At 42.0% G+C, this 17,637-nt stretch overlaps 2 protein-coding genes across 2 annotated transcripts in view; one reads left to right on the top strand and one right to left on the bottom strand.

Moving 5' to 3' along the window:
• Positions 1-577, top strand: part of LOC109526635 (plexin-B1-like) — a 69,336-nt gene extending 68,759 nt beyond the window's left edge. Inside the window, exon 39 of the transcript XR_002170386.1 lies at positions 547-577. The gene's annotated coding sequence lies outside the window, so the exon portion shown is untranslated. The remainder of the gene's footprint in view (positions 1-546) is intronic.
• The window catches only part of lhfpl4a (LHFPL tetraspan subfamily member 4a), a 33,255-nt gene that overhangs the window by 9,488 nt on the left and 6,130 nt on the right, over positions 1-17,637 (bottom strand). Inside the window, exon 2 of the mRNA XM_019888041.1 lies at positions 16,242-16,669. Within this exon, the coding sequence (XP_019743600.1) occupies positions 16,242-16,656 (415 nt within the window). The 5' untranslated portion in view covers positions 16,657-16,669. The remainder of the gene's footprint in view (positions 1-16,241; positions 16,670-17,637) is intronic.

The raw sequence follows: 17,637 nt of genomic DNA, 5'->3' as shown, positions 1-17,637 counted from the left end.
GACTTCAAATCGAGTTGCGGTACAATAACAAAAACAGTCACACAACCAATTTTAAATTGAAAGAGGGGTAAGAAAAATTTCTGTGAATCTTTTGATGCACGTTGAAATGAAGATGCACATCAACACACCCTGAGGTGTGTTTTCTTCACATTTTGAACTGTAAGACAAAAGCAATGTTCGACTTTAGAGGTTTCACTGTATTTTGGGGCTTTTACAGACTTGAAAGTTTTGGATACAAGTGTAAAAAAAAAAAAAAATCCAAGTCCATTAGGTATGTGCTGGAGTCATGTAACATTAACGATTCCCTATGAAGACCCCCCCTGCTTCACCTACACCATCCATCACAAGTCAATGGTGGGCGGTGCACTCGTGGCAATAGATGAGGGAGAATATGAGATTAGTCAGAGCAGATTCTCGAGCAGGGATACGCTCAAAGTGTGACTGCTTCCCATTCAAAATCATTGCTGTCGTAATGAGGGAATGTAATGAGAAGGGATATAATGACGGTATTACAGTAAGTAATGAGAGAAAAGAGGACCAACTCCAGCCATCATCTTGGGAAATCAGCACATTATTAGCTTCTCTTTATGACCTCCGTGCAAGATAGAAACATAGACGGGCAATGAGAAAAATCATTTACAGAGTAATGAGCATCAGGTAACATGTTTTATGGGTTTTTGATGAATGTGTGCGATATGAAAATGCTCCGGGGTCCCTCTGAGTTTTCGGAGAGCGCGAGCATGTAGTTGAAGAATCTGGAGGGACCGAGCATATCCACCCTCAGGGCAGCTGATTAACCAACGGCTTCTCTTTGTTTTTGCCAACAACCAACTTTGTGCATCTGCTGCTAAGTACTGGTGCATGCTCAGACCTTAACAAACACGCACAGGCGTGTCCATGCACTGCAAGGTTAAATTGTGTGCTCTTGTATGATTTACTTTGTTGCTATTGCACATGAACTGCAGTTATAATCAGTTAAAACACATACTTTTTTGTGGCTTTAGCCATCTGTGTGGCGTCTTTAACAAATAAACTGTGACACAGGAGATAATAAAATGTCTGGGTGGTCTCATAAAGAGAATCGTTATACTGTAAGGATGTCAACTCGCCAAAACCTAAGCCTTCCATTTATTTTCTATAGCTTTGTCGTCATTACGGTCATGAGCTGGGTCAGAGGTGAGGCATACTTGACTGACTGCCAGCCTCGCTCAGAATTCAAATTAAAATAAAAAAAAAAATAACATTTAATGCTGCACAATTACAGAGTAGATCCCACACTGCATAAAAATCAACATATACTGCGCTTAAAGAAACGCGTCATCCATAATAACATGACATGTCTTGCAATATTACGAAATGCCAAACGTTGAAAAATGTCCAGCACTCTCGCATGCAAGCAAGTGACGTATACGTCTGCGTACCGAATCAGATTTTCAGTACCACCGTGATTGGTTATTGCAGATAAGACTGGTCATCAATTGAACAAAAATGATATCACAGCTTTGTTTTGTTTTGTCAGCAGCTCACCATTAGTATTTCACAACACAAAAATAGTTACCGTGTTTTAGGCGCACCTAAAAGCATTCAATTTTCTCAAAAGCCGACAGTGTGCCTTATAATTCGATGTGCCTTATATAGGAATCAATATTCTGATTTCTTGGATTTAGTATTTTTAATGTTCTGTGTAGCGCTTTGTTCCAGCTGGAGTGGTTGTGAACGTGCCATATAAAGAAAGCTGTATTGTATTCCCTTTAGTGTACCTCCATCTGGTGGATGCATAATGCAACTGCAGCCACTATTGTAGCTTCTATTCTATGCACATTATCATGAGGTGTACTATATATATGAAAACAGTTTTGAAATAGGCCATTCATTGAAGGTGCGCCTTATACTACGAAGTGCCTTATACTGCAGAAAATACTGTACTATAGTAACATAAAATTAGAATAAAAACTACTTTTAGAAAAACTTGCCATCAGCATGGTGCACAGGTACCGAGAGACATACAACACAGCCAGCTTTCTTAACCGGTTGGATTGATCGTTAGTGAAATGGGTTTGTTTTATTCTCTGACTGTACAATAGGTGGAAGTGTTGCTATAAAAATACTGTTGCGATGAAATAGCCTGGTAAGAAAATAAAGTGACTGGCCTTGTTATTTTGCCTCCCCACACCACATACTTAACCCGGTTAAGGACTAATAAAAGGACGGACGAAACCTACTTTCATCCTTGCTTAATACATCCTTTTTAAAAAAAACTTCTCATCCTCCATTCTCCGTCCCAAAAAAGGACAGATGCACCGTTCCATCCCAGGACGGAATGCCCATCTCTGCTGTTCTTCTTTCTGGTTTCCTTTCATTTTATTTTATTTTATTATTATTTTTTTTTTACATATTCTGTTTACTTCAATTTGCAAAACAAAGGTAGAAGGACTGATTGGCTGCAGCAGTACACATTTCTGATGGACTAAATATGCTCAGAGCTCGCAGCTGGTCATGCAATATTACACTTCTGAATCATACAATCATCTCACCCTACTTATATTGTAATCGACGGGGTGGATACCTGTGGGGTGTTGCCGCACCACAAAAAAACACAAAAAACCCTGAAATACAAATTATATAATATATTTTCCGCACTGTAAGGCACACCTAAAAGCAATCACTATGAAACAAAGATAATACCAAAAGGATAGTTAACTACTGACTAAACGAAGAAAGAAGGAGACAAGCAAGACTTCTAAGGATATTTAACCCCTTGTGGATGTGAGTCCACGAGGTTTGTGTGCATTTCTGTTGAATCAATTGTCTTCATAACGTTTGTCTTTCATTTATTGTTTTGTAGTGCCATTTGTATTTATATGTATCATGTCCGTGACCAGTTCTTACGGCTTGCCAATGAATAACTTTGTATTTTTATGGACTTCGTGTCATGTTTCATGGCTACATATGGATCAATATTCTGATTTCTTGGACGTAGTATTTTCAAGAGATTTGTTACAGCTGCAGTGGTTGTGAAGACTCTGTTTAAATCTGTATTGTATTGTATTGTATTGTATCGTATTCCCTTTAGTGTAGCTCCATCTAGTGGATGGATAATACAACCGCAGCCACAATTGTAGCTTCTATTTTATGCGACTTATAATGCAGTATGCCCTATGTATGAAAATAGTTTTAAAATAGGTCATTCATTGAAGGTAGGCCTTATAATCCGAAGCACCTTATAGTGCAGAAAATACGGTATGTATTTTTTTCTTGGTCCATCTCTGTGCAGCCCAGTACCGGCACGCGGACCGCTGCGGTATACCACTAATACGTCAATAACTAAAATCGAAATTGAACATCTGAAATTCCAACATATGGATTCATGTTAGTACACTGGCAAAGTGCCGCTGAGCATGACACCAAACCCTGGCCACTAGCTGCAGTGGCATATATCTCATACGCACATTTAAAACAAATGAGAAAGAAGAGTGATGATATATCCTTGTCCTCTATTTCCGATTCAAGTGCGTAAATGTGGGCACCAGCGAGCTAAAAATAAAACGAGAGAAAAGCCCTTTGAAGCGGATGGGGGGGTTTTCCCACTTCCTCCCCTTCCAATCTCAAGACGCTGATTTCAGAACTCGGAGCCCAGAGACATCAAAGTTGTCAAGCGCGGGCATCGAACAGCAAGTGGTAGGAAAAAAAAAAACGGGGTGAGCTGGATACCCTCCGCTGCAATACACTGTCATCTCTTTTTTCATCTCACTTCATCGCCTCCAATCTTTTCATAAGCTGTCAGCTGTTTGGAACAGGGCTTCAAAGACAAGCCCACTAATGAGAGCATTTGAGAAAAAAAAAAAAAAAGAAAAAACGTTACTCAGAGCTGTGATCCAACTAGTTAAATATGCTGCACACCAATCTATTAATAGCACAAATAAGATATTTCGAGAGCTATTATGTAACAATTTTAACAGACTTTCTCTTCCACGTGGCATTCTAATTCTAGTTAAACAGCCCCAGTGATTATATAAGAGCTCTAAAAATATTTCCAGCAGACTAAATTTAAGTGTGTGTGCACGTTTTTTTTTTTTTTTTTTTAAAGAGAGCAGCTCAGACTGCAACAATGTTCCTCCGAAGCATTCTGACTTGGTCTTCTGAGATACTGATGTAATTCTTTCAAAACACGCATCAGTCTAAGAATGACTAACTTTGGAACAGAACTTCATCCTTTTTTTTTTTTTTTTTTTTTTTTTTTAATACATAGAGACATACATGTTTAAAGGACCATGGACAATTCATAACCCAATAAGAATTTATCAATTCCGGACTTCCAAAGGTTTTTGTGCAAGGAGTTATTGTGCAACAGTGTTGTTGTGGCTATGATGAAATGTCATACTTAAGCATCCAAACAATTGGAGTTGTTCGATACCAATTTGTTTTCAAAGCGATTCCAGGATGAGTACTCAACTCTTGATTACCCGATGATATTGATTCCAAAATAGCCGATACCGCAAGCAAATTTGCTTCATAAAAATTTCTGTTACACCAATGACAGATAATTTTAAAGAACAACTGTTTATTTCTGATGAAAGGCAGGAAAGTCAAGAGAATTTAAGTGTGTTCCATGAACCTGCCATGCGTGTTTTTAGAATGTGGGAGGAAACCGGGAGTACCCGGAGAAAACCCACACAGGCACGGGGAGAACATGCAAACACCACGCTCACCACTCAAACCCCTATTCAAAATAAGAAAAAATATTTGCAGGGCTTATTGTTATATGTCAAAGCAAGAAAACAATTAGTTGGAGACCAAGCACAATCTACACAATCTTGCACCAAACCTAACAAGTTTGATTCTCCTGGTGGCCAGTCAGTGTACAGCTTTTTTTCAAATGTCGGTTGAGGGTACAGACTCCTCAGAGGTCCATGACAAATTGTTTCAAATGCAGCATTCCCACTTTGCTGACAGGAAAACACCGGTGGTCCAGACTCTGGAGATTGGTGAAACACTTGGATCAAATCCCGGTTGACGGTAACATTTCTCAGTGTTATGTAACAGAAGCCAAATGTTTTTTTCAGAAGTCATTAATATAAGAACATTCGGTGGTTTGTGAGGAAAGCAGACCAAAAAAAAAAAAAAATCAAATCAAAACTGAGCTCAGCTCGTCTGAAAGAGGAGGTACTTGATACTGTTCAGACATGTAAAGAAGCAATTAACATTTTCAAGTATTATCTCTCACTCAGAATTGAACTGTGGCCCCCATTGACTTGTGGAAATTCCTAGCATTGGAGCATCCGAGTGTGCAGCTGCAAGTATGTGAACATAAAGACATCAACATGCCCAGGCAGTAATGCAATAAAGCTGTCTGGACTCTGCCCTCGCTTTGCTACTGTGTCTAGACCTTGGCCTGCTGTCCTCCGTCCATCTAATGGATGGCCTCCTCACTGATACACACGGCTTTTATTGGAGTTGGGATCGTGTGCGTGTGTGTGTGTGTGCGTGTGTGTGTGCAGGCGCTATGCTGAGGGTGGCACTTTACACAATCGTACTGCCTCCAGGGTTCATTGACCGATTCACCGCATGAAGGACTTGCCTCGACTTCATCGTAAAGTCATGTTTTACTTACAAGTAAGGTTCAGTTCAGCTTACCGTGGCACAGTTTGGGGCAATTTCCAGAGAAGATGGCAGTTTCCGTTACTGTATGTAAATATCATGATAGAATTTCACTAGAGCATGAGTGATATAACAAGGGAGCACAGCATGAAGGACACGGAAAACTTGTAGTCACCATGCACTTTGTTTTGCGTGTTGCATTATTGTACAGCTTTTTTTCAAATGTCGGTTGAGGGTACAGACTCCTCAGAGGTCCATGACAAATTGTTTCAAATGCAGCATTCCCACTTTGCTGACAGGAAAACACCGGTGGTCCAGACTCTGGAGATTGGTGAAACACTTGGATCAAATCCCGGTTGACGGTAACATTTCTCAGTGTTATGTAACAGAAGCCAAATGTTTTTTTCAGAAGTCATTAATATAAGAACATTCGGTGGTTTGTGAGGAAAGCAGACCAAAAAAAAAAAAAAATCAAATCAAAACTGAGCTCAGCTCGTCTGAAAGAGGAGGTACTTGATACTGTTCAGACATGTAAAGAAGCAATTAACATTTTCAAGTATTATCTCTCACTCAGAATTGAACTGTGGCCCCCATTGACTTGTGGAAATTCCTAGCATTGGAGCATCCGAGTGTGCAGCTGCAAGTATGTGAACATAAAGACATCAACATGCCCAGGCAGTAATGCAATAAAGCTGTCTGGACTCTGCCCTCGCTTTGCTACTGTGTCTAGACCTTGGCCTGCTGTCCTCCGTCCATCTAATGGATGGCCTCCTCACTGATACACACGGCTTTTATTGGAGTTGGGATCGTGTGCGTGTGTGTGTGTGTGCGTGTGTGTGTGCAGGCGCTATGCTGAGGGTGGCACTTTACACAATCGTACTGCCTCCAGGGTTCATTGACCGATTCACCGCATGAAGGACTTGCCTCGACTTCATCGTAAAGTCATGTTTTACTTACAAGTAAGGTTCAGTTCAGCTTACCGTGGCACAGTTTGGGGCAATTTCCAGAGAAGATGGCAGTTTCCGTTACTGTATGTAAATATCATGATAGAATTTCACTAGAGCATGAGTGATATAACAAGGGAGCACAGCATGAAGGACACGGAAAACTTGTAGTCACCATGCACTTTGTTTTGCGTGTTGCATTATTGCACAGAAGCCATCATTCTCACTCAAAGGAACTACATCGACTTCCACCCTCATCCGAAGGAAAGACATGTTCCTCCTTCCACATCCAGGCTGCAAATGAGTGACGCTTGCACACAGCCACCGGTGGGCTAGTTTGTTATTTATTTATTATTTCAAAGATATTTTGAATCAAGTGTATGAGGCAGTGACATTTTACAGCTTCATTGTTGAATGGTTGCTACAGTATTAGGGCACTGTTGCTCCAGGCCTCGGCTCAGTTGTAAACAGGCATCTTTAAAGAGTGAATGGCGCTAGCGCAAAAACAATATTAGCTACTTCAGTGTTTTGTTTTGTTTTTTAAGTGGATGTAACATGGATGTGGATTGTGGATGTGACACTTTGTAGCTTCCTAAGCCAGGGCCTGTAGCTCCCAAGCTTCCCTTCAGATGGTAGAAATGATTTTTCAAGGGTAAGAAAGATTTGGCCAGATATTCTAGTAACATATGATGAAACACGTGACAGTTCTGTGTTAAAACATGTCGTGAAATAACCACTGTCTGATGTACAAACGTTGCTATTACTACTGCTACTGCTCTGTAACTCACTGAATGGTTTAGGTCCTGATTACATGAAAAAAATAAAACCAGTAGGGCTCCGCGGTCTTCAGATTTGGGTAAATTAGTGGAGCCCAGAGGTCAAAGCAAACATGGTGAAGCAGCATTTAGCTGTTGTGCCGCACCACTGGCATGTCATCAGGGCATTCGGAGCCTTTTCTAATGGCTCAAACAATATCTGAAACATATACTTACAAAGCAAATTTACAACGTATATGAAATTGTAATAATTTATTTCCAACAGCTTTTTGTCTTTATCTCATAGCATGAGTCTGAGCCGTGCAGCTTCCAGTCGTCGGTTTGTATATTTGTTTTTTTCTCCCGTCACTTTTCAGCTCGGAGGTGTTACCATGCACATATTTCATCCAACGGCTTCACAATCTCATGTGCAGGTGTCGATCACATACGCACCATCGAAATTGCTGATTCTTCCTTTACCCAGTCAGATTTTCTTTAAACACATCAATAATGACCATCAACGTGTGTTTGTTTTTTCATTTACATATTTTCATAAGAAAATTCTCCTTTCCATTATTATCCATCGCTGTTTGTGGAGCCCATCCCAGCTTGGATCTTGTCAAAGAACCGACAGTCACTCTCAGGTCTAAAATTGTTTTGTCCTTTCTCCCACCTTTCCATTCTGCCCCCTTTTCTCTTTTGTCTTTTTTTTTTTTCTGACTTTTGCCCATGTCCTCCACTTGGCGTGGAGGATGTTGCTGGCTCCCGTCCCAAATCTGGAAAGAGGACTGGCAGTGGTACAGAAACATCAAGTGTCATCCCGCAGGCCCAGGCATCGTTTTACTTTGAGACATGCACGGCAACTTTGTGATGTCGTGAAGAATCCGTATATTCTTTCTTTTCCAGCAAGCCATCTAATTCAGAATTACAGTGGGGGACACGATCACAGAGCAGCAGCGTGGAAACCTCCCCACATAGGATTTCAAGTCACCAACATTGTAATCTTAATTATGACTGGACCAAGAGGTGAGAATTTTTCGACTGTTTTTCCGTTCCAGCAGGTTGATGTCGGGCTCATGGATGGACAAAAACTGAAAAGTGTTCAGGGTTGATAGTAAAACAACATGAGCGATATCTGGCTGGCTGGTCCGACAGTACGGTAGAACTGAACAATACTGGAGGTTGCCAACGGTTGCCATGGCGACAACAGTGATGCCGTTCTCTTGAGGAGAAGCACATGTGCCATTAACATGTTTTATAGACAGAATTAAATATTGTTGCTCAATAATTGTGGCCCGGTAACTAATTTAAGGGAAAATATTGTTAGTGAGTATGTTGAAAGTATTCCTGCCACAAAAATAAATGAATGAAAATACATCCATTTTATGGAAAATGTAATGAGAAGATATTTATATCTGTTATGATGCTACTTAGAGCACATTAACAGACAGTATCTTTTTCTGCTACAGTATGCGACAACATCTATCACGCAGACACACAGTCACACACACATACTGACAGACAATGCAGAGAAGGGTCAAAAGAATCCATTAATCATATGTCAGCCTATTTTTAGAAGCACCCCAGTGACTTTAGAATTATTTAATAGGCGCCTGATTATTAAAACATGTACGTTTGGTTGGAAAAAGCCATCCAGAAATCTCAGAGATGGTGAGAAAGAGAAGGAGTGGGGGGGAGGGCAGCGTTATCTCCTGAGGAATCCCTCTCTCTCTCTCTCTCTCTCTCTCTCTCTCTCTCTCTCTCTCTCTCTCTCTCTCTCTCTCTCTTTGTACTTCTATATTTAATTCAACCACTGCGCAATATGTTGAACTGTGGGCACATTAGTTCATATACATGAGCAAGGACTGTTCTACACACACACACACACACACACACACACACACACACACACACACACATTGTATATATACAGTATATATATGGGCCTGCGTGGGTTTTCTCCGGGTACTCCGGTTTCCTCCCGCATTCGAAAAAACATGCATGGCAGGCTGATTGAACACTCTAAATTGTCCCAAGGTGTGAGTGTGAGCGCGGATGGTTGTTCCTCTCTGTGTGCCCTGCCATTTGCCGCCCAACAGGTTCAGGGTGTCCCTCGCCTACTGCCCGAAGACGCCTGGGATAGACTCCAGCACGCCCCGCGACCCTTGTGACAATAAGCGGATCAGAAAATGGATGGATGGCTGCATATGCTGATGTACCGTATTTGTAAGTTACTTTGAGCTAGTATGCCTTTAAGACTGAATTTTCTGGCAAGAGAGTACCCCTGAAATTCTTGAATAAATAAAGTATTTATGAATAGCACACCATTTCATTCCAATTTGGAATTCAGTTACCATAATTTGTCACACATGTTTCAGGAAACTGAAACAGTGAAATCCCCAAATGGAAATTAGAAAGTAAGGATTATCCAGAATTTATTATTTGTGGTTTTGGATCAACTGAGACACCAAACTGAATAACTGCCAGTGTTACATAAAAGTCTAATCATATAAATGTAATGTGTGTCTGCGTATTTCATTTCATTTGGTTTTCTTCTAATTAAAATGGCAACCATGTAAGTTTAATTCCATGGAAAAAAATTGGAGCAGAGCACAAACTACAGGGCACAGAGCTACTCGGGGGGATCTAGTGACCGTGTGTGTTTGCTAATAATGGGACATATGGATATGAATATTCATGTGAACATGCTCCTAAATGTCCCCCTCCACCCCCTCCCAAAATTCTACCATTTCTGATTGGGCCAAAGTTGCACAAGTCAATACCCTGTGGCATGATTCGAAAATCTATCTTTGTAGCATTTAGCCAACATGTACGTTCAAACGTATTTGCGAGCATAGTCACACACAATCACAAACATCCATCCATTTATTTTCAACGCCGCTTATCCTGAATAGTGTCGCGGAAGGGTGATGGGGCCTATCCCAGCTGACTTGGGGCCGAAGGCGCATGACACCCTGAACTGGTCGTCAGTCAGTCGGATGTCGTATATAAAGACAAACAGCCATTCACACCCACATCCACACCGTCACTGAGTGGGAACCGATCCCACGCGGCACACTAGTCAGACATTACAAATGACAAACATTAGATTCTTATTAAAGTCAATAATCAACAATTTAATCTGTACCAATAGCAACCATCTCCAGTAGACTTGGGCCACCATGATATTTATTGTTCCAGCAACACTAATACTCACTCAGTAACCTGCAGCCATGGCAACAACACTGAAAAGGTAAAACCATGGGGAGTGTCTCATTTGAGTTTCGTCATCAGCAATTTACTTTCGGCTTCATGGAGGATGACAAAACAAAGTGGCGGTTCATTTGACGGCGTAGTGACATTAAATTGGGAAAATCAATTCCTGCATCCACAGCCACATCTTCATGAGCCTTCCCTCCAAAAAGTTTCGCGGAAAACTGTTTTAATTTCTTTTAAACGGCCAACTGTATCTCTCCTATTTGCTGTTATAGCTTAGTGAAAATGCTGCGAAAAATAAAAATGAAAAACAAAAAAAATGGTGGTAGCCAAAACTGTTGTTCAGTACCGCAAAGTTTATCTGATTAAAGCTGCGTAATATAGATTTGTTTCACTAAAAACTTCATGGGCGTGAATCAAGCTGCAATGTACCGGTATTTTCATAAAACTGTTCAAAGCTAATAATCTATTCACTTGTTGGGGATAGGAATGACATCAGCCACTTTCCTACACATCAATTACACACGCGTGCGCACAGACAAATACTTGAACCGAGCGGGAGCTGACACTTCATTTCTACCAGGACAGCTCGTCCCCTGCGCCACGGCCCGTGTCCTGCTTAGTTCTGTTTAATATTGCAACAGACGAGGTCAGACGTAAAGGAGGAGATGTGGATGGCTGAGCTGATGGATGAGAGGAGGGGCTGCAATGACTAATGGGCCACAGGCCTTCCTATAGTAACTCATTTCTGCTGGAAGGTCCAAGAAAGAGAGTAGGAAATGAAGAAAGGCTGTGATAGAGTGATCGAGCGGAAAGGGGAATAGATGGAAGAATACAATGTGCCCTACAAGCAGAAAAGTACAGTCAACCAGTCAATCTCACAGCTTGTCCCGCGAGAGTGAATTTTTGCTCACCCAAAAAAAAAAAAAAAACTAACTCAAAGTAACTTCACTGGAGAATATTTTGCCTGAATGGATGAGAATTCATGTCGATGCGCAAAACGGCAGAGATCCTCACAGGCCTCGAGGTCTGTTGGGAACTCTTGCCCTGCGCTTGTTCTTTTCGTGTGAAGAAGCATGCAGCTTCGTCTAGACTCTTAAATTGAACATGTGTCCATTATTTATGTTTCAGTAAAAGTAGGGAAGTCACCAATGGGAATTTCTGATGCCGGTTTAAGCCAATCTCTACGATTTATTGTACCCCTACTTCATATCTTTAACCCATTCAGGGACAGCGGTCACTACAATGGACAACCTATCATGCTCTCAGGTTACAGGTTATCATTATTGGTGCATGAAAGGGTTAAACTAACAATTGTGAATCTAAGGATGGGAAAGTTAGTATCACAGCAGCAACGCTACTAGATCACGAGCAAATATTCGTTTGTGGCACTGCTAGAGGAGCATGGATGTACACGGCAGGGGTATTATCATTGGATATTTGTGTTTTGTTGTTGATGTTGTTTTTTTTTCTTTCCTCTTTTATCCATGTAATTGTTTTTATGTACACAACATAGGGAAATAAAATAACCAAAATCGGGATACTGCATCTTGTCCATATATTTACCAGAGCACGATATCATATATGACATTGTAACATAGTGTATATCATTTGAATGACTTAATTCCCTCACCCAGAAAAAAATAAACGATAAAGAATCAGATCGATAAGCAGTATTGATAATGGAATGGGAAACATTCAATTCTTATCAATTCCCATCCCGAAATTGTGGCTGTCTTTATAAAATTGTTGACCGGTGGCGACTATCATGCAAAAAAAAAAAAAAAAAATCTGAACAAGCCGATAAAATTGGGTTCCATTTTTCCAGTTTGTTCAGTGATGAGCAGGACACTTTATCTCCGAGTGCATTAACTTTGTTTGAATTTGGTCAGTTCAGCACAGCAAGGAGCCACTGTTGGCCCACTTTCAGATTAGAGATGCCAAGACACACTGTCACTTTGCTCGGCCAAGAAGCCCAGTGATTTGGCCTCGCTTCTATTTTTCATCATCATTTTCAGTTTAACCTTTACTTGAACTACCCTAAGTTCACCGCAGTAATTCTTCAATTTTAAAGAATCGCACACCCGCAAATCTGACGCAAAGCTACCTTGGAAAAGTGTGGGCGTTCGGGGCTTTTCAGTCGCTTGAGCTGTCATAAAGCTGAGTTGATAATGGAATTTTCATTGGGTGAATAGTTCTCTTTCGCCCTGTGAGGTGGACTTGCATGCACAACGCCGTCATGATCCGCAGCCTAACTGCTGCGGAATCGACGCGTTTGGTCTATTTGGCCTAAATTGAGGCTGCTGTCAGTTCAAATTGGCCATCAATGTATTCGCAGTAGCATAGTTGGTCAGTGGGCTGTGCCAGGGGACAAGCTGCTACAGCCGGCAGGCCAGAGTGGAGGATTAAATGATTATCTTCAAGGTGTTCGAACAGCATTAGGCCATAAGCCAAGCTTATTAGACAACATACCTCTGCCACACATCACACATGTCCACTAGACGGACAACAAAACATTTGCAACTTTCACATACATGAATCTCATTTAAATATGAAATATATATCATTAACCCTTTTGAAGGCGGCATGGTGGTCGACTCTCAGTGCAGAGGTTCAGCGTTCGATTCTGGCTCCGGCCTTCCTGTGTAGAATTTGCATGTTCTCCCCGTGCCTGCGTGGGTTTTTCTCTGGGTACTCCGGTTTCCTCCAGCATTCCAAAAACATGCATGGCGGGTTAATGGAACACTCTAAATTGTCCCTAGGTGTGAGTTTGAGTGCGGGTGGTCGTTCGTCCCTGTGCGCCCTGCGACTGACCCAGTCATCTTCCGGCCGTAGACGGGGTACACCCTGAAATGGTTGCCAGCCAATCGCAGGGCACACATTGACCAACAACCATCCACGCTCACACTCACAACTAGGGACAATTTAGAGTGTCCTATTAACCTGTCACGCATGTTTTTTGTAACGTGGGAGAAAACCGGAATACCCAGAGAAAACCCACACAGACACAAAAAGAACATGCAAACTCCACACAGGAAGGCTGGAGCCGAAATCAAACCCTGCACCTCTACGCTGTGAGGTGGACGTGCTAACCAATTGTTTGTTTGTTTGTTTGTTTGTTTACTTCCCCTCTGCAAAGTAAATCATTTTTCATTTCAGTTGAACTGTACATGTGATAGGTCACATACTGTAAATGGTGGTGTGGGGGGGGGAGTCTTGAAATGATTTATTATGGTCTTCCTCGCTTTTATATGGGCGATGTGTTCCATGCTACAACAACCATGCTTCAAGTCCCATTTTCCCAAAGGTGTATTGATGATTGAAAATTTTAGACCCTAATAGTAAAGACAATCAATCTTAACCAATCCCCACTAGCCACCTTCATAAATCTAAATGGCATTTCACGTTATGATAATAGATTCGCCATTCAGCCATTTGTAAATGTCATACTTGGCCTTCCCCTCCCATTCCACACACATTCCCGCACGTGTCCATGGAGGTTTTCATACTTTCTGCTCACTCTACTCTCCAAACTGTAATCCGAACACGCCAACAAGGAGAGAAAATGTAACCTGGCCTGAGAACAGTAATCCCGTCAACCTGGAATCCTCCCCCAAAATAGCAGTACAGATCATCAAAAAAATAAAGTAAATCCTCAATCACGGGAGGATGAATCCAAAAGTCATGATGAGATGGTAATTTACATTTCAACAGTTTCACACTGCAGTGGTGCTGCATTCTTTACAAACAGGAATATCAATGGCAGCTTCATTTGGTGTGGTGAATAATCCCACCAATGTATTCCCACACTGTCTCCATTCAGTGGAAACAGAGATTAGAAATTCAAACAACATCCCTTATTAACAGCTCCAAGAAGCCTTGCACCATGTCTAACATATTTCCACACATTCCTTCTTCAGTCATGTTTTTCTCTTAGAACTTTAACCATGATTTGAGTCTGTCGAGCTCCACTACGCCACCAAAAAATATGTTTGATGCCTTTCCACTGCCCTCCATAATTATTGGCAACCCTGGTTAACATGTGTTCTTCGGCTTCTTATAAATTCATTTTTTTCTTCCTCTAAATAATATAGGGCCAAACTTGAACACAAGAGGCAAAGCCAACCTTTGTACAACCCCATCCAGTTTGTCAACAAAACAGCACTTAATCTTTTTCAATGTTTCACAAGATGTGAGAATGCAGAAAGAGTGATCTTGGACCATCTTTCTTTGCACAGTCCCTCTAAATCCTCCAGCGGTCTCTGTCCTCTCCTCTGCACTTTCCTCTTTAGCTCACGCCACAGCTTTTCAATGGAGTTGAGGTCTGGGGATGAGATGGCCATGGGAGGGGTTTGATTCTCTAACTGTGAACAATTTCTACAGTTTTCAGTGTGAGCATATGCTTCTGCAATAAATAAAAAGTGAATTTGTGTTCAGGCTTTTAACAGATTTTAACCAATTGTGCCAATAATTATAGATTCGCCAGAAAAGCTACCGTTTTGTTTTGTTTTTTCTAAATTGTGAAATGCAATTAGTGGAAACTCACTTGAAAAAGCATGAGATTTTTTTTTCAGGAATTGTAAAGAAAATAAGCCCCAACCCTAAAGATAACCCTTTTGCACATCTTGTGCCGCCCCACAACATGAAATGGCCATATTAATGCTTATCCAAAATTCGTAAAGCTTTGTGAATAAATATATGCACAACGATTGCTCAAAACTGACATATTTGCAAGGGTTTCTTGCAAACAAAAAAATTTTGATAGTCAATGAATCATATGTATTTTCTTTTAAAATTATGGTAAAACAGTGTTATGTCTGCCATGCCGGCTGCGCTGTACAAAAAAAATGTGTCAGTCACTTTTGAGGGATCAGTATTGCTGTACTGCCACAGTCTTGATGAGGCCGGGATGAAAATATATTTTGAAAAAAAGCAAGCGCTGCATAAATTACTGTATTTTAATGCCCTTTGGAACATAGTGTGCAATTCTGATTTTGTGAGTGAAACTCAACAGACTCACCCTCTCCCACACTAAACCTTATCTCCGCTTTCAGAATCTATTCCTCCCCAAAAAAAGAATGTCTGATCTGAAAACTCTCGCTTACAGTAAGATTTGGTTCGGTAAGACACTTGAAAGGGCTTTGAAATGAATACGCCACAACTGTAAAACCCCTGCCAGCTTTAAGATTACGGCAAAGTAGTACTTGTAAATTCCATCGTGTGAGTGTCTTTTGAATGTAAGATGCCAAATTGCCTCCAGACCTTATCGTAAGATTTTATACATAAGCAAATGAGCTGTAATTAATGGAAATGGCTATAATTGGATGTTCTTCAAAAAAAAAACAAAAAAAAAAACACTCAACTGTGCCATCTTTGAAACTATGACAAGTTAGAATGTGGAATGGTTGGGAGTGGAGTATAGGAGTCCCTAAATCCCGCAATCCTTTTTTGGGATTCCGAAACAAAATACACATTCTACGATCTAATTTAGCAATGAAGCCACACCACCAAAGACTCCCCCCCCAACTCTCTCTCCCTCCCAACCCACAAAAACAAGCTCGCTGCATAATTAACATAAATGAGGCTTATTCCGTCATGAAATGTAAACGTGATCAAAGCGAGCCAGACAGCTGCACAGATTCCACGTGCAACAAACAAAAGATGGGCTTCCCCGTGCGCGCGTTTGTGTGCGTGCGTGCGTGCGTGCGTGCTGCGTGCGTACGCTTACCGCACAGCAGCTGCATCCAGGCGCAGGTCTTGTACACGGTGGAGGTGTTGCAGAAGAAGAAGAGTGCCATGCAGGCGATGCAGCCGATGATGAGCACCATGGAGAGCAGCACGAACACCGAGGCCGCCTTGAAGGCTCCTGATGGGATGGAGCTGAAGTCGGAGAAGCTGCCCACGCAGGTGAGCTCCCGGCTGGGCGATGGCCCGGTGCCCACGCAGTAGTGGAAGAGGCCGAAGTAGCCGACCTGCTGCGTGTTGACGCTGTCGCCGATCCAGTAGGGCTGGATGAAGACCACCACGTTGACGATGGCGAAGCAGATGGTGAAGATGGCCCACAGCACCCCGACGGCCCGCGGGTTGTAGTTGTAGTTGTAATTGCCGTGATAGATCTTGGAGGCTTCTTGGGAAGGCAACATGTTTGCTCCTCTTCTTTAAAAAAAAAGAAAGAAAGAAAGATAGAAATCTCCCTCTTTCTTTACGCCCCCGTCCTCTGCCCCTGTACACCTTCCCAAAAAAGGAAATCAAACCCACACAAAAAAGACACTTTTCACCATCCACTTAATGGCCAAGCTGGATGTGGCTCTTTCTCCAATATAGGCCGAGTATGACGGATAAAATGCTACGTGGAAAAAATACAAAAATCATTGCCTACCTACAGTAGCCTACTAATGAATAATTCACCACGACAAGTGATTTAACATTGCTCGTTTTCCTTGGGGCCACACCATGAATGATTAAAAACAAAAATCCATAAAAAAAAAAGGGGGGGGGGGGTCTTTATTTCACAGTCTTCGGCTCGACGTTGTCATTTAAAGCGGCTTTCCGTGCTCCATCAGCCCAGTAGATGTTTTCATGGTGTCCATCGAGCGTCCAAGAGGGGTGAATGGAAATACTGTCCTATTTCGTCCCTTTTTTTTTAATTTACCTTCCCGTGCATCCGTGGGGTACTCCCCGACTCTGTCTCGCCTAGATGGCTACGTAAGATGTGCAAATGAAGCCGAAGGAGGGAAAATAAACGATAGAGGAGGAGAAAAGGGTCTAGGATGCAGGAGACCGAGAAGAGGCGTAATCTCGAAGAAGCCTCCTCTGTCAAATTCGAGCAGTCCTTTCTTGTAAATCCACAATTCTCCACCGCCTCGACTCCATCATCATCATGTTTCTCACCGGACAGTCTTTATCCTCAACGTCTATCCCCCCCGCCGCCTCCCCCCTCTCTCCTTTTCTCTCTTGATATTTCTCTCTCGCTCGCTCTCTCCTCCGTCCTCCTCCTCCTGCTCTCGCTCCTCTGCGCGCACCCCGGGAAGACGCTGATGTTTGTACTGATGACAGCGAGGGGGCGCGTTCACGTGCGCGGCCAGGGTAGGCGGGGGGTGTTGGAGTGCGGGGTGAGGGCGGGG

Source organism: Hippocampus comes, unplaced genomic scaffold (assembly GCF_001891065.2).
Source record: "Hippocampus comes isolate QL1 unplaced genomic scaffold, H_comes_QL1_v1.1 scaffold14, whole genome shotgun sequence".
Lineage (NCBI taxonomy): Eukaryota > Metazoa > Chordata > Actinopteri > Syngnathiformes > Syngnathidae > Hippocampus > Hippocampus comes.
This window is presented reverse-complemented; position numbering and strand designations above follow the sequence as displayed.